At 34.6% G+C, this 22,837-nt stretch overlaps 1 protein-coding gene across 1 annotated transcript in view; it reads right to left on the minus strand.

Annotated features, from left to right (window-relative positions):
• nalcn (sodium leak channel, non-selective) overlaps positions 1-22,837 on the minus strand; it is an 898,297-nt gene that overhangs the window by 127,952 nt on the left and 747,508 nt on the right. Inside the window, exons 20-24 of the mRNA XM_051926631.1 lie at positions 13,428-13,529; positions 12,490-12,559; positions 7,047-7,138; positions 5,480-5,602; positions 4,320-4,376 (exon numbers count right to left, since the gene is read on the minus strand). Of these exons, the coding sequence (XP_051782591.1) occupies positions 4,320-4,376; positions 5,480-5,602; positions 7,047-7,138; positions 12,490-12,559; positions 13,428-13,529 (444 nt within the window). The remainder of the gene's footprint in view (positions 1-4,319; positions 4,377-5,479; positions 5,603-7,046; positions 7,139-12,489; positions 12,560-13,427; positions 13,530-22,837) is intronic.

Genomic DNA, 22,837 nt, shown 5'->3' on the forward strand with positions numbered 1-22,837 from the left:
AAACGTGTGCATTTACGGGGTGATTTCTCAGGCTTAAAGCTCGAAGTGATCACTCGAGTGAAGGCAGCTTCACAAAAAAACAGATCCTTAGCAAACTGTTATTTGTATATTTTACCTCAATTTTAAAAGGTTTTCTTTTCTTCTTAATAAAAATTTAAAAGCAGAACTTCGCCGGTGCGAACCACGGGGATTTGAGCGACTGACGCATACAGACATATTCATGAGTGCAGGTACTTCGTAAACAAAGCACCGTGTAAACCTAAAGTTTAAATTAAGTTCATAGACCTACAAAAGGTTGCCATTGATTTCAGGCAAGATTGCTTTTCTCCTGAACAACTATACGTTGCATTCTCAAGAGTCATATTACAACTGGAGTGCTGAACTGACAAACTGGTATACAAACAGAACAATCGTAAAAACAGGATTAAATAAAAAGGCTGCTTTCGTTGGCAAAGCAACGAAGAAGGAAGACCTTATATGACGTTTGTTTATAAAACAGCGAACAGGCTGTGTGAAGTCAGCTACACAAAAAACAGATCCTTAACAAATTGTTAGTGGTATATTTTACCTCAATTTAAAAAGGTTTACTTTTCTTCTTAATAAAAATTTTAAAGCAGTACTTCGCCGCTGCGAAGCGCGGGTATTTTCATATATATATGTAGATATGTGTATATATATATATATATATATATATATATATATATATATATATATGTGTAGATATGTGTGTGTGTATATATATATATATATATATATATATATATATATATATATATATATGTGTGTAGATATGTATATATATATATGTGTGTAGATATGTATATATATATATGTGTGTAGATATGTGTATATATATATATATATATATATATATATATATATATATATGTATATGTGTAGATATGTATATATATATATATATATGTATATGTGTAGATATGTATATATATATATATATGTATATATGTAGATATATATATATATAGATATGTAGATATATAGATATATGTAGATATGTATATATATATATATATATATATATATATATATATATATAAATATGTAGATATGTATATATATGTAGATATATAAATATACTGTATATATGTATATATATATGTGTCTGTGTGTGTATATATGTATGTATGTATCTATGTATGTGTGTATATATATATATATATGTATGTGTATATGTAAATATGTATATATATGTATATATGTGTATATATATATGTTTATGTGTGTGTGTGTGTATTATATATATATATATATGACAGCAACACTCATAACAATGACAACACAATTACATATACAGTATATATGTAGATATGTATATATATATATGTGTAAATGTATGTATGTATGTATGTCTAGATAGATTTATATATATATATATATATGTGTAGATATGTATATATATGTGTATATATATATGTAGATATGTGTATATATGTAGATATGTAAATACAGTATATATGTAGATATGTAAATATATATGTATATGTGTCTGTGTGTGTGTATATATATATATATATATATATATATATATATATATGTGTGTGTGTGTGTGTGTGTGTATATGTATGTATGTGTGTATATATATATATGTATGTGTATGTATGTGTATATGTATATATGTATATGTGTGTGTATGTACTGTATCTGTGTATATATATATATATATATATATATGTTGATATGTGTATATATATATATATATATATATGTGGATGTGTATATGTATATATATATGTATATATATGTATATGTAGATATGTGTATATGTAGATATGTATATATGTATATGTATATTTATGTTTATGTGTGTGTATATTATATATATATAAGACAGCAACACTCATAACAATAACAACACAATTACATTAACAATCATGTTACGTTATTTTTAAAATGTTTCCTTTTCTTTTTAATAACCTCTTTAACACACTACTTCTCCGCTGCGAAGCGCGGGTATTTTGCTAGTATATATATATGATTGTTGTTTAATTTGACTTGTTAATTTTTTTTTTTTTATTTACATTGTATTTAGGCTTGAAACAATTTTGCATGGGGAAATCTTTACAATTAGCCCCCTACTTTATTATGAAGCCATGAAAACCATTCATAAAAAGAGGATATCTTGCTGGCCCAGTGTTGGAAAATATTGCTGACAAATATGGAGGCAAATTAGGAAGAGACCCAAGTTCAACTACATCATACAGATCAAAATGCCTCACTTATCATAAATTATAATTTCTACTCCAGCCCCAGGACTCAGAGCTATACTAAGTGTGTTGATAATTCCCTTTAATTCCATGAAATGTATTCTTGTGTAGAGTTTTTCACTGAATATAGGATCATACCAATTACACATATTTACAGCTGAATATGATGGATAAAAAACAAATTGTATCTTATAGCATGAGAGGACCACCTTTTCCTTCTCTTTGTGGAGTTTGCAGTTAGTAATAATCAGTGTATACACGTTAATCAGCACCCAAAATACACAACAAATTTTAATTTTTGTGTTTGTATAAACAGAAGTACTGATTATTGATATTTTAGTCTGATTATATTTAAATTTGCAAACCATAAAAGCTTTAGATCTGGGGATGTTTATGCATAATTTGATAATAAGGTATTTACAAAATATAAATAATCTGTTAGTCTTCCCATCACAAAAATACATTTGTTTCATATTTTATAAAGTGTCGTATTTCTAATTATTTGAGAGGAGCACAGGGTCAAACAAAGGACACTATTAACTTGTTCCAGTATTTCTCTGTGTTATACTTACAAACAAAAACTGATTTCACATATGAAGTAACTAGAAAGTATGCTTAGTGCAATATCATAAAAAATTCTATGATAATAAGACTATTCAAATTCTAACCTAGCTATTTTTTGAAACTAATGTTTCTCAAATTCTATCACCATGACCCCATAGTTCCTGGATAATTCATGCAACAAACTTATTTAAACAAAGTTCACATTGTGATTTCACCTGCCATTTACAGTTAATTAGATTTCTTTCTCATCTTAGAAATACCAATCTTTGTCAGAAATATTGAGAGGTGTGTGCTGCCTAGAACCTTTTAGTGCAAATACTACATGTCTCTCCATATTTGTCTAGCTCTTTTTCTGGATATAATGTAAAGGCAGAAAGCTGCAACAACCAACCCGCAGTAGCAATTCAAAACTGGAACACTATTTGCAATCTAAGGGAATGATCTGGATCAACATGTACAGCAACAGAAATAGCATTATAAAAGAAAAGTCCAAAGGAAAGTATATTTAATGATTCCCCAAACATATTTAATGAGTAATTATTATAATTTTAAAGTTATTTATACAAATTGTGTAATTAAGTTAGTTGTAATTTAGTTGAATTTCTTGTGTAAAGTTTAATTTTAAACTTTATATTTTTTATATGCCTTATTTATATTTGAAGTTCTGTTTATTTAGAATGTCATTAAAACAAGCATTTAGTTAGATATAGTGTTGTCTTTGGTAATAGAAACAAAATACAAATTAGTATCTTAAAAGTAAACAACTAATTGAACAAATATTGTAATGGAATCATAGTCTTCACAATGAAGCCATAGCCAAGATACTAAAACAGTGAGCAAGCATATTAAAAACTCACCTACAGATAGGATCACCAGAACATTTATGATAAAGTGTTTTTTGTGTTGGGCGGCATGGTGGCGCGGTGGGTAGCGCTGCTGCCTTGTAGTTGGGAAACCTGGGTTCGCTTCCCGGGTCCTCCCTGCGTGGAGTCTGCATGTTCTCCCCGTGTCTGCGTGGGTTTCCTCCGGGCGCTCCGGTTTCCTCCCAAAGACATGGTGGATTGGCGATTCTAAATTGGCCCTGGTGTGTTTGTGTGTGTCCTGCGGTGGGCTGGCACCCTGCCTGGGATTGGTTCCTTCCTTGTGCCCTGAGATTGGCTACAGCAGACCCCCGTGACCCTGTGTTCGGTTGGATACTGGATGGATGGATGGGTTTTTGTGTTTGCTGGTATTTATCATCATGCTATTCCCAGCCTCATTTGTATTTTTGATATAAAAATGCATCCTTCATTTAATGATCTGAACCTCACTTATAATGGATGCTTCCTGTTAATGTATAGTTAAATATGTAAGGTTTTCAGGGAGCTGTTGCATGATTACTTTAGAACAGAAGGTAACCAAATTCAGCAGAAGGTAGATTTAAATGTAAAACACATTTAGAGTTTTGTTTGAGTATTTTTCTTGTATGGATGGATGCATGCAGATTTGTTAAAAAAGATAAAATCAAAATAATTTATACGAAATACTTACTAAAGCTGGTGGTATTTTGTATTTTTGACAGCTCCTGTAATTGGGTCTGTCTTTGAGCTGTAAACAATAAGAAAGAAAATGTAAACTTCTTGCAAGAATAACACAAAACACATTTTTTTTTTTGCTGTCAGATATAGTTTTTTTAATTGTTTTCACACTTTAATTAATTAAATACAGATTTTTAAATTATAATTTGTTTGAATTTAATATTTTCTAATATTAAAATCTATGTTTCAAGCAAAACCTGTGAAGATATTGTAAAAAAAGTGTACTGTATTAGTTAAGTTTAAGGACCTGTGTTGCAACAGGTGTCTCAAAGTTCACTTTTTGGATTCATATTTGGAATTTTTGTCTGAAAATCTTGGAGTGGTGAGTGAAGGTCAGGGTGAAAGATTCCACCAGGATATCAAGGACATAGAAAGAAGGTGCTAAAGACATTGGGATATCAGTATGAAGGCAGATTACTGGTGGATGGTTCATTGGGATGTACTGTGTGAGAAAAAGTGTACAAACAACAGGCAACTAAATACATTTTTGAATAAAAAAAAAAGAAGTGACAAAAACTACAGAAGTCAATAAATATGCATTGTTGTTCACTTTACATGTACATTTAAAAAGATTGGATTGAATGTTTTCATGTTGAATTGGTTTAGAACAATATTGTTCACATGAATAAAATGTGTACATTGTTAAACTTTAATTAAATTTCTTTTCATTGTTGTACTTAAATGTGATGCGATTAAAACATTCTAATAATATTTTTTATTATGTTCATGATTGCAAATAAAAATAACTATTCACAATTAAACAATTTGTTATTAGTTTAATTTTACCAACTTGGGATTTATTACAAATCTTTCAATAATGTGCTAAATGTTTGTTGTTTTAGCAAAATGTGCAAATAATGAATTCAAAAATTAATTCCAGACTAGAGAAAATATTAAAAGTATGCTAGATTTAATGCTGTATATTTTCGATAAACACATATCCAAAAACGCTTGCTTGCTAATTAGAAACTATAAATACACATGCAATTTCATTTCATTTTGGACTAATTGAAATCAATATCAGATTTAAAATTGTTTTTAAAAGGCAATTATCACATTTTAATTGAGAAAATCAACACACAGATGTCTCCAGTTTTCTTGATGAATACTTACGCATTAAAACGAGCTCGCACTATCAGTCTGCAGAAGTTTCTGAACCTGTGTTCTCGACCCACTATAAATAATGGTTTATCAAAATACGGGTGATTTTCCCGCAGCTCTTCCTCCTGTACTTTTCTTTAAAACAAGGCAGAAAAAATGCTCATAAATGACAAATAAAATGTAGTACTATAGTTTAAAAAGAAACCATATTCATTTGTTTATGAGTGTACCTATTGTAGGTGGCTAAATGAAATGCTGAGCAGATACTTGAATAACTTTAATTACTTTATTTGTTGCTGACATGAATCTCAACAGAAATAAAAATTCCTGTTAATTTAAATTACCAGTTGTTTATCTGCAGTAGTTTTTTTCTTGAAGTAAAGACAACTAATTATAATTAACTAAATTTGGGAGTAAAAACCTCCCATTCGCCCACCCAACTATTTATTTCCCGAACATATTTTTTACAAGTTAATGGGTTGTCAGAGTTAAAAAGAAAATAAAAATCATAAGAGTTGTCCATAAACGAAAAGTATGGGCCAAGTACAATTATCTGTTAATGTTATGTAGTGATTAACAATGTATTTAGACAATAGGTAGCCAAGAATGAAAAATTAGCATGTAGTAGACTGTTCCTTCAAATATGGCTATGTGATTCTTCTGTCAGTGCAAAAAGATTTGTCTTGCAAAATAAGCCATACATGTTTAAAGCAGAGTTTAAGAAGAAAAGTTTCTTCTTGGCTAAATGTATGGGTACATGAACATCTTCATTTATTACAGCTTGTTTCTAAAAAATACATAAGTCACATCAGAATTGACAGAGGGGACTGCCATCCAGGGTTGTTTCTTGTATTGGGGCTGTTTTGAAATAAGTGAAGACCAGGGTTTACATCCCAGGACCTCCCTGCCTGGAGTCTACTCCGGTTTCCTCCCACTATCCAAATACATGCAGGTTAGGAGAATGTGCAATGTTAAATTGGCCCTAGTGTGTGATTGATGTGTGTGTGTTCACTGTGAGATGGACTGGTGCCCTGTCTGTGGTTTGTACTTGCTTTGTGCTCTGTGCTAGCTGGGATAGTCTCCAGCCCCCCTGCCTCCCCACCCCTCTTGGATTAAGCAGGTTAGAATATAATATGACATCCTCAACTTCAGACAATAATAAAAATGTGAAAAGGATCTTTCTAATTTATTCTGTAACATTCATGGGCAAGACCAAACTCTACACATGAGAAAAAGTCTTTTGTATTGCCCACCCATATGCATTCATACCTTGCCAAGTTAAAGTTAAAGAAAAAAGGAATATATAGAGAAAACTTGAATATATAGAGCGGGTCCATAGGCTTATAGAGATAGAAATAAAAAGCAAACTCCATAAAGACAGTAACCAGAACAAGAGTCAAAAACGGATTCCTGAAGCAGAGAAGATGTTGATCTAAATACAATTCCCTCTACTTTTCCCCAAATACTATTTCATTCAAAATATGACATACATTTAAATAAAATGGGAGTTTTATTACTTAAAATCTAATAAGAAATTATAGTACTTTGCCATATGTGACAAATGAACACAAGCCAGTACCTTTTCATCTCAGCTTGTTCTTTCTTTTCCTGGATCATTTTGATCTCGCTATCCTCACGTTGAGCATTTCGATACCTAACAGTGCTGGAGTGCTGTAAATCAGGCAACCCATATGCGGTAGATTTAGTAAATACGATAACAAAAAATAATAATAAAGCAGCTGCATATTAAACACTATAAACAAAGCAAATCAATTCTTATCTGTATTATGTAACATTTTGACGTTTTTTTAGTTTTTTTAAGCATGCATCATTCATAATTAAAAAAAACAGTTACTCATAGCATTATACCAAGTGTATATGTATGTTTACAAAGCTGGATAAATTGTTTGCTTTCTTTTGATTTTGTCACAGTAATAAAACACACACCTTTTGTTAGGTAAATTACCTCAAACAGAAGATAGACATTTTGTTTAATTTGATTTATTTCTGAAAAAATGTTCAATGCAGTTAAATATGTTCAAGTAACAGTAAATAATATTAATCTCATGTCACTAATTTTCCTTCAAAAAACCTGCTGTGCTTTTCTAGCATTCTCACAACTGTATTACACATGCACTATTGTTTCTCCTAGATGCTTGCATCTTTTAAATTATGTATATTAGACTTGTTCATATTTTATTTATTCCAAAACAATTAATTTATCCATTTATTTTGCACTATAACAAAGGTATCTATTAATATGTCTTGACTGTCTTGGTTAGGCAATAGAATTTACTATTATAAATTATTACAGGATTAATTGTATTGTCTTAACTGGATTGTTTAAAAAATGTAAGATAAATTTCAAAACTGTAAAATGGAAGTGATCAGAATGTAAATTCAATTTAAGCATAATAAATCATCCTCTCCCAGGACTGTGATATAGGTGTCACAAAAAGACAAAGAAAAATAAAGGGAGATGCCACACAAAAAGCAATCAAAATTTGAATCCTATAATCTTCTGAGGAAATCAACTTGAGCCTCGAAATAAAAGGAAAAACCATGTAAGGGCCGGTGCTTAATACTAGATTAGCAATGTGCCCTGGTCGAGCATAGCATAAAAAATGTCATGTTTTTCTTAACCCTGGCCAAATAATATGTAAAGTGAAAAACCATATAGTGTCTACAACATTATCTAATCATGGTTTCTTAATTGGTGCTGGGCTTCTAGATTGCCATTAACTGGAGAGGAGTCATCTTTAGTGACAAATTCAACATCTCCTTTCAGGCTGATAACCACCAGACTAACACATGGGGACAACAAAAATACAGGTAAAATTCCATTACAACGAACTGCCAGGGACCTAAAAAATATTTTGTTGTAATGAAAATTTCGTAGTAATGAGATTCTGTATTTGTCACTATAGTACTTTCTTTAACTTGCGTCCAGGCGTTTGCAATCATTTCAATAGCTTCTTTCGCATTACTTTTAATCTCCTCCTGCCTACAAGTTATGTTGACGAGAATTTTTCTCAGCATTTCCTTGCAATAATACACTTTTAGGGTGTGAATGTTGCCCAAATCCAATGGCTGAAGCACTGCTGTGCAATTGGGTGCGATGTATTCAACACGAACATTGTCTAAATGTGGAAGCATGTTGTGGGCAGCATAGTTATCAATCAGACGCCGAATAATCCTTTTCTTCTTCATATTGTGAGGTTTCTGAACTCTTTTGGGACCCACCCCCCACCCAACGGGACAACACGCCGAAGTGTGTCCCAAAGCACAATTGCCACATCTGTGGAAAATTGCTTGTCCACCGCCGGGGCAGGGCAACAGCAGGCTCACAATGCTGCAGCGAAATGCCACAGAGCAAATCCTAAAAGACCGTGCTATAAGTCCCTGTCTTGCACCCCAAAACACGAGGCTAAGTGTCAGTACTTTTGCAAAACCAGCTTTATTCAGCTTGAAACAGGAACAGCAGGGTTATTTATTGTAGCGTGATCTACCACTCTCCTACCACAGACAGCAGTCAGGCAGGGTCATGGCCAGGTTAGTCACCCATCGAGATCTTTACTGTTTGCTTCAGCGGAGAGATGCAGCAGAGCTGTGCGCCTGCTGTTGCCCTGGCAATGGATAAACAGTCTTCCACAGACACGGTGATTGCACTTCGGGACGCTCTTCGTTGTGTTGTCCAGTTTGGGGAGGTCCCAAGAGAGTTTAAAAACCTCACATTTTCTTGAATGAGTGGCGCATTAATATGAATGTTTCTTGAAAGAGCATCACTGAACCACATAAAAACTGCTTTTTCAACGTCTTCAAATGCAGCAGTTTGCATACCCGAGATTTTTCTTCTTTTTTTGCTCAGTCTTTCAAGAAAGTTGACAGTGTCGAAGGCGAAATTCCAAATTCACTGGCAATGTCTTTTTGCCGGAATCAAGAGCCGCAAAAATGTAGTTTTTTTTTCTAATATGAACTGTTGTCGTTTTTTCACGTCTGCCATTTCTATAGAAGGGTGACTATGAGTTAAATTCCAATGGATGTTTTTCAAATGTTGACGAGCAATAAGCAAAAGATATCACTGAAAACCACAGAAAACAAAAACAGCAAAAAACAGTATGAGGAAAGTTCAAAGAAACAATTTTTTTTACAGTGTTTCTGTTTGGGGATCATTGTGCACAACTGGGCTGCGACCACAGAACTAACTGCTCTGTGGATGATTCATTCAGGCATTTCAAGGTCTTTTGGGCACTTCGTTGTAATGTAAGTATCTGCTGAATGTATTTTGTAGTAACGAGATTTCTATAGACTCGTGTCATATGGGGAACCTGTTAGGACCATAAAAATACTTTGTTGTAATGAACATTTTGTTGTAAAGATATTCACTGTAATGGAATTTTACCTGTAACTGATCATTTCGTTGTTGCTGCATTGCACACCATTAGAACAGTGATTGCTGTTGCTGTCTGTTATAAGTAACTTGACCATACAATAATATGCCAAGCATAATTTTTCTTGAAGTCTAAGCACATATAACTTCCACCTTTTGTCTTTGTGATATTATAACACTTATCTTGCCAGTCCTTTCTCTAAACCTGTCTCAATAGCAGCATACTGTATGAAGAAAATTATGAGATGCCTGTAGATCACACTACACCATCTGCAGGCCAATTCCTCATGGATGAACTGATGTACTATGGTTTGCTGCATCTATCTTTGGACAGTGTTTGGTACCCAAATAACTTTGTTACACAGGAGCTTGTACTGTGAGCCATGGGGGTGTCTGTCAATACTATAATATATTCTGACGATTATGACAAACCGACAATCTGCCAAGCGTGGTGTGCACTGAATTGGTTGTCCGCGGCTGGGTACCATTGAAAGTTTGTAGGCTCACCACGTAACATGTCTGTTGTCCAATGGCTGATGCAGGGAACATTTAAACCCAGCCGCTGACTTGGTCGTGTGTTCACTTTAGTTTCTTCTCCAGAATGAACATGTTTGGTGAAGGAGACTATCTGTTCTTTTAATATGAAGAAGAGACCTAATGAAGGATGACTGTCAGAGCACTACTTTGGGCTTCCACCACACCTGGGAGTATTTCCAGATAATGCTGATGAACCACCTGAAGTGCTCCCAAGTGCAGCATGAAAGGGACCGCCTAACATCACTCGAGGAGCAAGAGTTGCCAGGAGGACGATGAAGCTTGCTGGAGGAGAAGTGGGTTTAGAAGGAGTGACAGACACAGAGAAGAAAAAGAAAAGAAAGTGCCATTGTTGTGCTTCACGGTGCTAAGTGCATGTGCACTGTGCTATGCAGCTGGGGAACGAAAGAAAGGGTTTAACCCAGCAGAAAAATAAAGTGTGTGTGTTGCTGGACTTGTGCCTGGTGTCTGTCTATGTCAGGTTTGAAGAGCTGGTGTGCCCCCTGGTGACCACAATATAAATTTAAGAAGTATTACGAGTTTCTAAGAGCTGAATGTTAATGTTGCTTCATAAAATAGAAAAGACCATTCAGACTCTTGTAATAACAGGTCAGTTAGTGATCTTGTATGTTATGTAATGTAGTGGAGTCAGTAATTAAAAACAGAAAATCACCTATTCATTGCAGGTGCACTATAGAAAGTGAGCACATATTTAGATATGAATGATACTCATTTAAAAAGATCCTGAGATTTGTAAGTATGCTTCAAAAGTATCTGATATCACATTCCCTATGTTGACTTTCAAATGCTTTGGAAAAGACTCCTCATGAAGGATAATATCAGGTCTTTTAACATGAGAGCACAAGCTAATAGACAAATCATCAACCAATATGAATTAAGATAAATTGCCAATTTTAAAAACAGAGAATTTCAGTTCTAAAAAGGACTTAATTATATTCATTAATAGAATTATGTTTTAAAAAAATCAGGGTATGGCATTTCAAACTATGGGTTGAAGTACAAGAATGCCTTTTTGGTTTTTTTTATTAATTATTTAGATGTATACTCTATAAGATTTTCCATCATTCAATGTGGATGAGCAGACAGAGTTACATTTTTCAAGATGATCCAGAATAGACATTAATGTAGACAAAAAAATGTTACTACACACAGGCAAATAGTAGGAAAAATTATTGGTTATACATACACAATAGGAGGTCTTGAGCTAAAAAGCCGTTGGAGTCATGGTGTATTAATCACTACCTTCAACCAGACAGTACATAGAAATAACACACTGCTGGGTTATGTATCATAGTGTCTGGATTGGAAGTCAACAAAGGTTACGCTTAAGCTACACAAGCACATTTCAGACTACATTTAGAGTGCTGTCTACACATTCTTTATGCTTAGAGGTATTTTGGGACTCCAGGAGAGATGGAAGGAATCAATTTTATCAGCATAAGCAAGACAGACTAAAAAATGTAATGGCATAAGCATTAAAAATATTCAAGGAAAAAGTATGGTTAATACAAGCCATTACTTAAAAATAAGCTCTTCAGTAAATGAGTGGAAACTGTTTAAAAGTATATTTCACAAAAATATTAGAAAACATTTCTTCATAAGCTGAGCTGTGTTACCTGCAATACAGCTGAAATTAGTGCCATGGGGAGCTTTAAAACTCCACTTGAGATTACTTTGTAGATGCTAAATGGACTACATTCATTAAAACTTTTCTTATGTTCCTTTAGGTCTCCCTGATAATAGAAAACTCAGAAGATCTATAAATATGCATAGATCTGTGTAATAATTGAAAATAAATATTACTTGAACTGTGCTTTTGATAGTAGTCCCAGCATGTGTTTATCCTTTTCTTTTTGGGCTACTGATCTAAATAAAAACACCTACTTTAAAACTCAAATAGTAATCAACAGCATAGAGACAACTAAGGTATACACAGTTTTAAATGCATATCAATAAATTGTTTAATGATTATGGGTGAACCAGTATTCGCTTTTTCCTTACACAAAATATAGCTACGAAAAGAATATAAAAGAATCAACATGAATTATACAAGAATTCGCTTTATACTGTTACTTACATCCTGGGTCAGTGTTTCTAGAGATTTCCCTCGACTGATTCGCTGGCTATTGGACCCATGTCTCAGAGACCTAGAGTAATCATAATTTAGTTAATCCCTGAATAAATCAGATGCAGGCCTAATAAATGGGGATTCATCATGTGCCTGACAATTTTCTTTAAACCATTTTATTCCTGTAAGTTTTTAAGGTATGAATTATCGTCAGTCCAACATAATTAATAACATATAGGGAGTTCTTAGCTGTGCATCTACTTGAAATTTACACTAAGGTGCACAGTAACATGACTTCAAAAGCAAGCCACATATTTCAATTTGCCATTTGTTTTGTGGTTCTGTTTGACCAGTATACCCTCTAATATGACATATCAGAAGTAACATTAATATAAGACATGAACTCGAAGTGTCTTACACAGTTGGGTGTTGGTATAATGAATAATGAAAATCAAATGTTATAATATACTAAAACATGAAATGCTGTATGTAGTAGCTTCATAAATTGTATCGTAACTTTAAGTGTAGTTCTTACATAGAAAAATAAATTCCAATAAATTTCCAAAATGAATATTTATTAATCTGCAAATGTCCTTTTTTGCAGTTACAGTATGTCTGTATTTTTAGACTGTATTCTGTTTTTATGCAGGATATAATAAAACCCAGGCAGTAAGTGCAGATAATTTTTTATATTTGCATAATTATACGACTAATAACATATCCTCACAGAACAGAGTGTACCCCTTTATACCTCTCTTTCTTTAACATGGACCACAAATTGATGGCAGAGTTCTTTTTAATGGATTTGACATTTCAGATTTCACTGAAATCTATCATTCTCCCTCTCTTTCATCACATTGGAGGCCTATAATTAATTCTATAAATATAAGATAAAAGGATACATTTAAAATCTCTGCCTTTTTGTGAGTGAGTGATGTTCAGAGTACCTGCGTTCCTGGCGGATGTGATGTTGTACACTGAGAATTGAGCGCTCTTTGGCTGGCTGGCCCTCAAATGATCCACTCAGCATTCGCTGTCGAGTGCAAGCTCTAAAGAAGACACAAAATTATGTTGAAAGGAGTTTATTTGAAATTGTAAAATAAATAACTGTAAAATATTACAAAACTAATGTATACTATGTCCAAATTACTTTATAAAGAATTATTAATGAAAAGTGGAACTTTAACCTAAGCAACTGAATTCTCAACATTTCATATAGGAGAATCCGTTCATGTAAAAAGTGAAATGCATACTCATTTATTTCTTTATGAAGCATTGCCTCAAAATAGAAAGTTCCATAACTTCATTGTTAGTTTCACAGGAACAATACAACTTGTAAGGATACCAATAAACTCGGTAGCTTTTGATTGCATAACACAATGTGACACATAAAAGGTGGCCTTATTTTTGTTTTATAGACAACAGACAAGATCAAAAATGTTTGCAAAACAATACAGTGCTTAGATGACTCTCTAGAAGACAAGTTTTTAGAATGACAATGATATTGTAAAAGTCAACAACCCTGACAAAGATGGGTACACATTTTCTACATAGGCTGGCACATTTACAGTCATGGTTGAAATTGTGCAAACCCTGTAAGATCATTATTTTGGATATTATTGAGATATTATATGATCCTGAACGCTTAACAAAACTATACAATAAATATAATAAACAAAAACTTTCCACACATATGAAAGGGGTTTGAAATCATCAATCTGTGAAATTTAACAAATCGCCAGACATTCTTGTGTACAAAGGTAAACTAATTCTTATACGATAAAAACTTGTAGGTCCTCCTTTAGCACAGTTGCCTCTCACAGTCAATTTTCAGGCTCTGATATATCCTTTACTCTTTACTCTACCAGCTCTGTGAGATTTAAAGGATGTCTTGTTTTAACAACACTCATCAGGTCCTACCATTGCATTTAGATAGGATCCAGGTCAAGGCTTTGGCATGAACATTCCAAGACACAGAACCACTTCTTCCTATGCAATTCTTCGGTTGACTAACAGGAATGCATAGGACTTACTTGAATATTTAGATTCATTGTCTTATTGAATCATCCACATTGTGCTCAGTTTGAATTTTCAAAGTGATGGCCCGGCATTTTTCTCCTAGATATTTTCTCCCGGGTATTTGTCAGAATTCATAATTTCATCAATGATGTCAAGTTGTCGAAGACCAGAGTAAGAAAAGCAGTCTTTCTCAAGGACACTCTCACCACCATGCTTGACAGTAGGGATAAGATTTTGTGGGTGGTAGGCTAGTTTGACACATGCACTTTGGATGATCACCTTCCAGGTTTATTTGAGGTAAGTAAGAGGGGATGCACTCATTGTTGTTTCTTTTGTCACCCACAGCAGCAAGTAGAAGTCCACTGAGGGCAATTGACTTTACCCCTGCCGGCTGGTGGACTATAAAAGAGTCATTGCCCCAGAAAATGGCTTCTCATATCAGACTCGAACGAACTGCAATCAGTCCAGCACTCCCAGAGATGATCGGCTCTATTGAGCTAAATTCTGTTAAAAGAGCATGACGAAGACTCTTTTTCTGTCGTTTAAAGTGCCTGTAAATGCCATCAAACGTTCCATTTAACTGTATTTACTTTAGGATTAAAAGGGGTGATCCAGCAAGCGTCCCAATACTTCCTTGGTATCTACAAGTGTCTTTACAACTGTCCACACTAGTTAAATTTTGGACTTGTCTGTCTAGAGATCAGACTTCTAAATCTCTTTGGGCTTGCCTAGGTGGTGTCTAACAATCTTTGGACAAAGGCAGTTTTGTTCCTTTTTGACAGAAGAGGCTATATAGTAGAGTCTATAGGTAATATTTCTGTTCAAATCTGTTATTTTTGTTGATCTATGTATCACCACTCCAGAGTTTCATGACAGACGGTCTCCAAGGATTATTTTGTGTTATAAGAAAAGACCAGGAGATAATGACACAAAATTAGAATTATAATTAGGAAGATACTGGAAGATCAAAAAGAAACAAAAGTGAACACAGCACAGGGACAAACCGAAAGTCAAAGTCAAACACAAAAAGGAGATCAGAAAACCAAAACAAAACCAGTACTTTGGGTACTTGAATTGCAAACTAATCACCACTATATTTTTTTGACATTTATCCAAGAGAGGGATACTAAATCATGGAATCTCTGCCATATTTATAGTGGAACTACCACCTACAATGCAAATATACCAATCATGGTTGTGTGACACGTCTGCCACATCACATGAACAAAACAATGAAATAATATAAAAGATAAATTTTGTGAAAACAAACAAAATTGGTTAGAAATCTCAACAGATCATGGTTACATGACAAAAACTAACAAAGACACAAAATCCATGTATAGAAAATGCATAATTACTACACAAAGCCGGCAAGGGAAATTTCCAGATCTCTGGACATTGTTTAAAGATTATTTTTTACCATTTTTAATTTTTGCATAGTTTTCAAAACCATCCAATTGTATGCTATTAGCCTATCAGTGGATTTATGGAGTCTGAATGTTTTTTTGAAAATTAACCTTATAACTCTGTCCAGATCGATGAGCATTCAGTAGTTTTTTTTTCTCATCTCTACTAATGCTTCCTTATTAGGAGCCATGATGCCGGACATGTAGAAGAGTAACTAATTAACTCTCTTGCAATTACTGTATTTATGTTTGTTCACCTCAGAACACCATTTCAGGTCTTCACATTCTTCACCAACCTGAGTCTGCTTTAACTTCATGTATAGTAAGTCACTGAATTAAGTGTTCACTTATTTTTTCTGCATACTGTGTGTATTATTTTGCTCCTTGAAAGCATTCACTCAAAACACTCAAATAATTCTACTTTATTTCAATTAAAAAGGTACAAATTCTGATTAATCAAGCATTTTTGGTTAAAATAGACAACCATTCTCATATTATGCAATGAACTCTCAAACTTTCAAGTCTGATTGTATATAAACATCTTTGTCTTAAGATTTGTTGAATCTAAAAGTAGGGAGCTATGACAGCATCAGTGGATACAAAGCAGGATATAATGATGACCTCACTCACACAGGCTGATCCAGAGTTACTAATCAGCCTAACGTGCGTGTCTTTGGATGTAAGAGGATTATGGAGTACCCAGAGAATACCCATTAACATCCAAGGAGAATGTGCAAACCCAATTTATAGACAGTGATCAGCTGGCATTCAAACCAATGACTTTGGGGCGGATCAAACCATTGACAAAAGATGTGCAAATCAACATACAGTAAAAGTATTTTTAGGAATCTTTGAACCTTACATTCTGGAGATTCGGTTCATGCCAGTTAAAAACAGCAATTTTGGATTCCTGTTAGGTTAGACTAATACATTTGCATGTGTTCTGTAATTATGGATGCAATTATTTTTAGTGCTGTATGTAATAATGATGTCTCTTGTTGTATATGAAAAAGCACACACATGTGCACGCTGTCAGGACTTCCATTTTGAAAAGTTTCATGCTGTGCTCTAATTCTGTCAAGCCCATTTTCTTAACAGTTGCAATGTTTTTCTTAAATGAAAACTAAATGAGCCCCCTCAATTATTCATACGACATACTGTTATGCAAAACTAATTCTGTTTTTTTGTGACAAAAAAACTGGGCATTAAGCAGCTGTCATAGCAATGAGAACTGAGCTTAGATGAGTGTACTGGAAAGCCTTTTATATTGTTACTTGTACGCTGTACATTTCGCCAGTACCTCGATGACTGTTGTTCTGTTTATTAATTTACTATACAGTACTTTGCTTAAATTTACTTAACTATACACTGTGACCTCAGCAGTAGTTGCAAAAATAGGATTTAAACTTTGTAAAGAGTGTACAACACAATAAGTACAAATTTCAAGGATCATTTTGAGTTTCAGTTTTTGCTTGCCGGTTTAGTTCGTGCACTTAAAGTTTTATTTGTCTAAAGAAGAATATCAGCTATAACATTGGGATAAAATAAGCAAAAAAGAAGATTTCAACACAGCAGTAACAAATAGCAAAAATAAGTTTTTGGCCAGGCTAAGTACCCATTAATATGACTTCAGTTTTTTTTTACCCTCTGTACTTAGGATTACTCTCACTTCTTCCAAAGTATTGGCCAACTGACTTTATGTTAATGAGCTTGTCCTGAAAATGGTGAATTGCTTGACTGTGCAACACTAATGCCCGCCTAGCACTCAGTGCTGTCAATGTAATTCTCAGTCCACTATGTCCCTGTACTGAAATATGTGGGGTCAGTAAAGTTTGAATGGATGGGTTCAGAAAGCAAATGAATGGCATTATTTGGAAATGCTATTTTAAAAATACAAATATTACATCTCTTTTTTAGTTCATCCTTTCAGTTGTGGCAATCAACTTTTATTACCCATCTCATTAAACTTGCTGAACAAACAGGCCTTAGCCTAATGTTACTCGATTGTTTACCTCTTTTGTAAGTTGCTTTGGATAAAGGCATCTGCTAAGCAAATAAATGTAAATGTAAAATATTGCTGACAAAACAGGAATTGTAATAACATAATATTTTCAAAACCAACTTAATCAAATTCAGGGTCACATGAGCTAAAACCCATCCTAGCATAAGGGATGGTCTGCAATCAAAAAGTTTACCTTCCATTTAAATGTTATTATTTTTGATGTTATTTCAGTGACATCACCATACTGCCATTTTGTGTTTTGCTTTGATCACATGTACCGGTACTATTATTTTGCATTTTTTCAGATGCCCATATTGTTGTTAGTGTTTGGGCAATGGCAAATGATGTGAAAAATGTCTATTGAAAAAAGAAAAAAAAAATTATCACATAAGTTGTGTCTGAATTGAAGACCCATCTTTCACTAGTCAAGAATCCTGCCTCCAATTCAATCACACAATATTATGAGAATGTGTCTTTCCTGTTTACAATGTATGCTAAATTTTCCAGAATAAAATATTAACAATATTTCAATTAAAAAATGAAGGCATTTTGCATGTTTTGAGCATTCAAATAGATAGTGAATATACATGGGAGTTATTTTCTGCAAAAATGAAAATTGTAAAATGAAAATGCAATCTCTCTTTTGTAATTTAATTTTCAAAGTCTGCATGCAAAAATGCTGCAAAAATAAAAATGAGAATTAAATAACCCCATTTGCAATTTCATTATAATACATCCATCCGTGTAGTTAGGATATTAGCGGGTTGGATAATGGATGTATGGATGGATAATACTAGTACAATATAATACTACAAAAATACAATGTGTCCCTTTTCCACTTCAGTGTGAATAAATGTAAACTATGATGTAATAAAGGCTAACTTCTGTCATGTTAAATATTGTAATTAAATTGCACATTAATTACTTCAGAATTGTGCATGGTCTTTGGATTATGTGAGACGGTTTTGCTGTGAAGAGTGCAGTATGGAGGAGAAAAGATCAAAATCATGTGAATGAAACACGATCAAAATGAGAAGTATTCTATTGATCAAAATGGCTCTACAGCTACAAAGGACAAAGAACAGAGGGAAATTGAGGTAAACATGTTGCATGAAAATGCAAAGTGGAAATGCGTTTTACTTCTCATTTTTGCAGCTTCATTGCAGTTCAGGCTGAAAATGAAATTGCAAATGGGGTTGTTGCATTTTCATTTTAATTTTTGTAGCATTTTTGCATTCAGACTTTGAAAATGAAATTGCAAAAGAGGGACTGAATTTTCATTTTCATTTTTGCAGAAAATACCTCCCATAGATATATGGATTATGTGACACAAGTTGCTTGAGAATTTGTTTTCTGTTTTCCATGGAGGTTTTTAACATTGTTTGCCATTGTTCAGTGTTGGTCACTATTAGGCTCCATTCGATCACAAATTTTATTAATAACTTTCACCACAAAAAACAAGAGATGAATTTTTTCTCTCAGCCACCACTACAAACTAAACGGGATAAGTAACATTATATACAAAAAATAATTTTGGGGTGGAGTATTCCTTTAACCCAAAAGTAAAAAAAAAAAAATGCTGTCAAAGCCCAAATAATATCAAAGTTAAAAAAGACATTGGTATAAATTTCAAGACCTTAATTCATGAAAATAACACAAACAAACAATATTCTTTAGTTTATCCACAATCTTGGTTGCAAATAGACCCATAGTGTGAAATGACTGGGAGTTGCGTCCTGTCAGCGGAATCCTCAGAATAACAGAACACACAAAAAAAAAAAAACTAAATGGTCTCATGATCATTTAAAGTACAAAAACAACAAACATATTTATTTCTAACAACTCAATTAAGTCAATTAAAAAGAAAATGTTCCTTGACCTTAAAATCATCAAAATATGCATAAGGTGAACTCTAGAAAACACATTTTAAATGATATTTGCATTGTAACAGTCTGGGTGTTAGTTAATGAAGGCAAAATTAACTTGGGTATTACTAGCACTTATTGACTCTGATTTCAGCAGATCTTTGGGCCTGATGTTTTAGTTAGGTAGAACTCAGGTCTTTCAACCTTTTCGCCATGTTTTTTTTATCTCTAGTATAACACCTGGAAATAATGGGAAATCTCCAAAAAGCAAAACAAAAAAGTAATTAAATTATAAAAATACACAAATATTATAAAACTACTGTCAATTGGCAGCACAAACTGGAACCTTGTAGCACTAACAACATAATCTCTCTCGATAGATAGATAGATAGATAGATAGATAGATAGATAGATAGATAGATAGATAGATAGATAGATAGATAGATAGATAGATAGATAGATAGATAGATAGATAGTAATAACAGTGAGCAAGATAACCAAAGGGTGCCACACATGGTATATTATTATATAAATGAGTGACCAAAGTAATAGATACTTGGCTGGGGATGCACTAAAAGTGCTATAAGCCATCATGTCACTAGTTGTCATCAGAAGTGCTCTGCTGCGGGGATCAAGGATACTTCCTTTCAAAGTGGAATGGCACCAGATATACTTCCAGAAAAGACCTCCAGCTGCTTGAGCCCAGGCTCGTCTGGTATGGAAGAAGAGGAGGCCTCTGCCTCCTGGGTACACTGGGTAGCAGGAAGGGGCATGCTTTAATTAAGGTTGGGGCAGTCGGCCGTGTTGTGTCTAGAAAGGCCTACATAAGCAATGAACACATTATTTGGTTTAGTCTTTGTTTTATGTTGAACAAGGGGGCTCCGCCCCCTGCTCGCTTCGCTCGCCTACCCCCGGCGTTTTGAACCCGTGCCTGCCGGGCAGCCGTAGGTTGCTTTTGTATTGGCCTCTCTTTCAACCTCATGTAGCATTTTTATAGAATTAGCTAAGGGGTGATTGTTTATGACCTTAGTGACGTTTCTCATTATAAGCTCCGTGCATTGTTTGTTTTCAGGAAGGTTCATTCGTTGATAGATTGCATCATCTGGATCTAAGATGTATATTTCTGCAAATTTGCGTTCATGATTTGTTTCAGGGTGCACTGTTCCAATGCGATGTAATATTTGTCCACATACGCGAAAGCAGTATGGGCCATTGCCAGCTGGTGGCCTGATATTTACTCCGGTAGATGCAAAAGCAAATGAACCATTGTAGTATCTAATGCAGTTCATAAAGTTTTTACTTTCAGGTACATCGTTAGTTAGAAGCTTCCGTAGATATTCAGGATATTCATGTAAAGGAGGCAGTCTAACTTGACCCTTTTGACAACAACGTGTAAACTCATTAGTTGTATTGCCAGTTGTTTCTTCAGGGAAGTTAATGTCCAGTATTTGGGATGTGTTGTTTTGGAGCTGTAACTGTAACGTTTTTGTATCCCGGTCACTCGAGCTCTCTGTTTTTGGAGCCATGCCTGCTTGTTTTCCGGCATTTCAGACGCGCGTTGTAGACGTCTGCGTTCATTGATTTTTTCCCGTCGGTCCCGTTTTTGTATGTCTGTCACTCAAGCTCTTTCCTTTTGAACCCGTGCCTGCTTCGCTTCCGCAGTTTGAGATGCGCGCTGCATGCGTCTACTTTCATTGTATCTGTCCATTTGGGCTCGTTTCTGTACCTGTGTTAGTCGAGCTTTTCGTTTTTGGAGCTGAGACAGTTTTTCTTCCGCGGTTTCAGAAGCGCGTTGTAGGCGCCTACGTTTATTTTTTTTTTTCATGCGGGCTCGTCTTTGTGGTCCCGTTACTCGAGCTGTATCGTTTTGCACCCGTGATCGTGAATTCATGACTTGTCTGTTCTTTATCGTTAGTAATATGGGTAAGTAATAAGGATGATCGCACTCACTGTTAATAGGGAGCGTTTTCTGTGGTTGTACGGTTAATAGTGCATCACTGTAATGAGATTCACCTATGCTGTCTAGTTTGTACGTGTTCAGATGACGTATGTTTAATACAGAGTGTTCGTTTCTTCTTATTATTACCCATCAGGTGTTGCGTCTGTGTTATCTGTGGTTGTGTTGTTAATATTGCATCACTGTAATGTGATTCCAATATGTAGTGTAGTCCGGTTTCTTGTTGTTTATGTATGACGTCGGGTGTCCGCATGCGGTTTTTTAGAAGTGCGTGGATTATGCTGTGTAGTGTGTATGTTGATTTCAGATGCGCGTTGTAGGCGAATGCTCCTGTCGTTGTGAATTTCCCATTGGGATTAATAAAGTATCTATCTATCTATCTATCTAGTATCTGCCGTTTTCCGTACCACAATTCGCTTTTCGTAATATCTCGGGGTTGATGTGTGACCCTTTGTGGACTCCATAGTCTGTCCCGTTTTACTCTGGTGCGGGGGGGTGACTCCTTTTTTTACGTACCATCTCGGGCTTGATTTGTGAACCTTTGTGGACTCCGTAGTATGTCCCGTTTCACTGTGGGGCGGGGATAATGTGATTCAAATATGTTGTTTTGTCCATATTTGTGGGGTTTCTGTATGATGTCGGGTGTTTGCTTGCAGTTGCTCTTTTGTTTTTGAGCAGTAATCTCAGGCTTGATGGGTGACCCTTTGTGGACTCCGTAGTCTGTCCCGTTTCACTCGGGGGCGTGGGTCTGACTCCTGTTTTTTTGTGTGCTATGGGCGCGTTGCCTCATTTCTTATTTATGTTAGTGTGTGTAATCCGTAGTCTGTCCCATTTCACTCTGGGGCGTGGGTCTGACTCCTCTTTTTTGTGTGCTATGGGCTTTGTGTGGCGCCTGCGTCTGACTCCTCTTTTTTTGTGTGCTATGGGCACGTTGCCTCATATCTTACTTCTGTTAGTGGAGGGGGGCTTTGTGTCTCATTTCTTATTTATGTTAGTGTGTGTACTCCGTAGTCTGTTCCGTTTCACTCTGGGGCGTGGGTCTGACTCTTCTTTTTTGTGTGCTATGGGCTTTGTGTGGCGCCTGCGTCTGATTCCTTTTTTTGTGTGC

Source organism: Erpetoichthys calabaricus, chromosome 4 (assembly GCF_900747795.2).
Source record: "Erpetoichthys calabaricus chromosome 4, fErpCal1.3, whole genome shotgun sequence".
In the NCBI taxonomy this organism is placed as follows: Eukaryota; Metazoa; Chordata; class Cladistia; order Polypteriformes; family Polypteridae; genus Erpetoichthys; species Erpetoichthys calabaricus.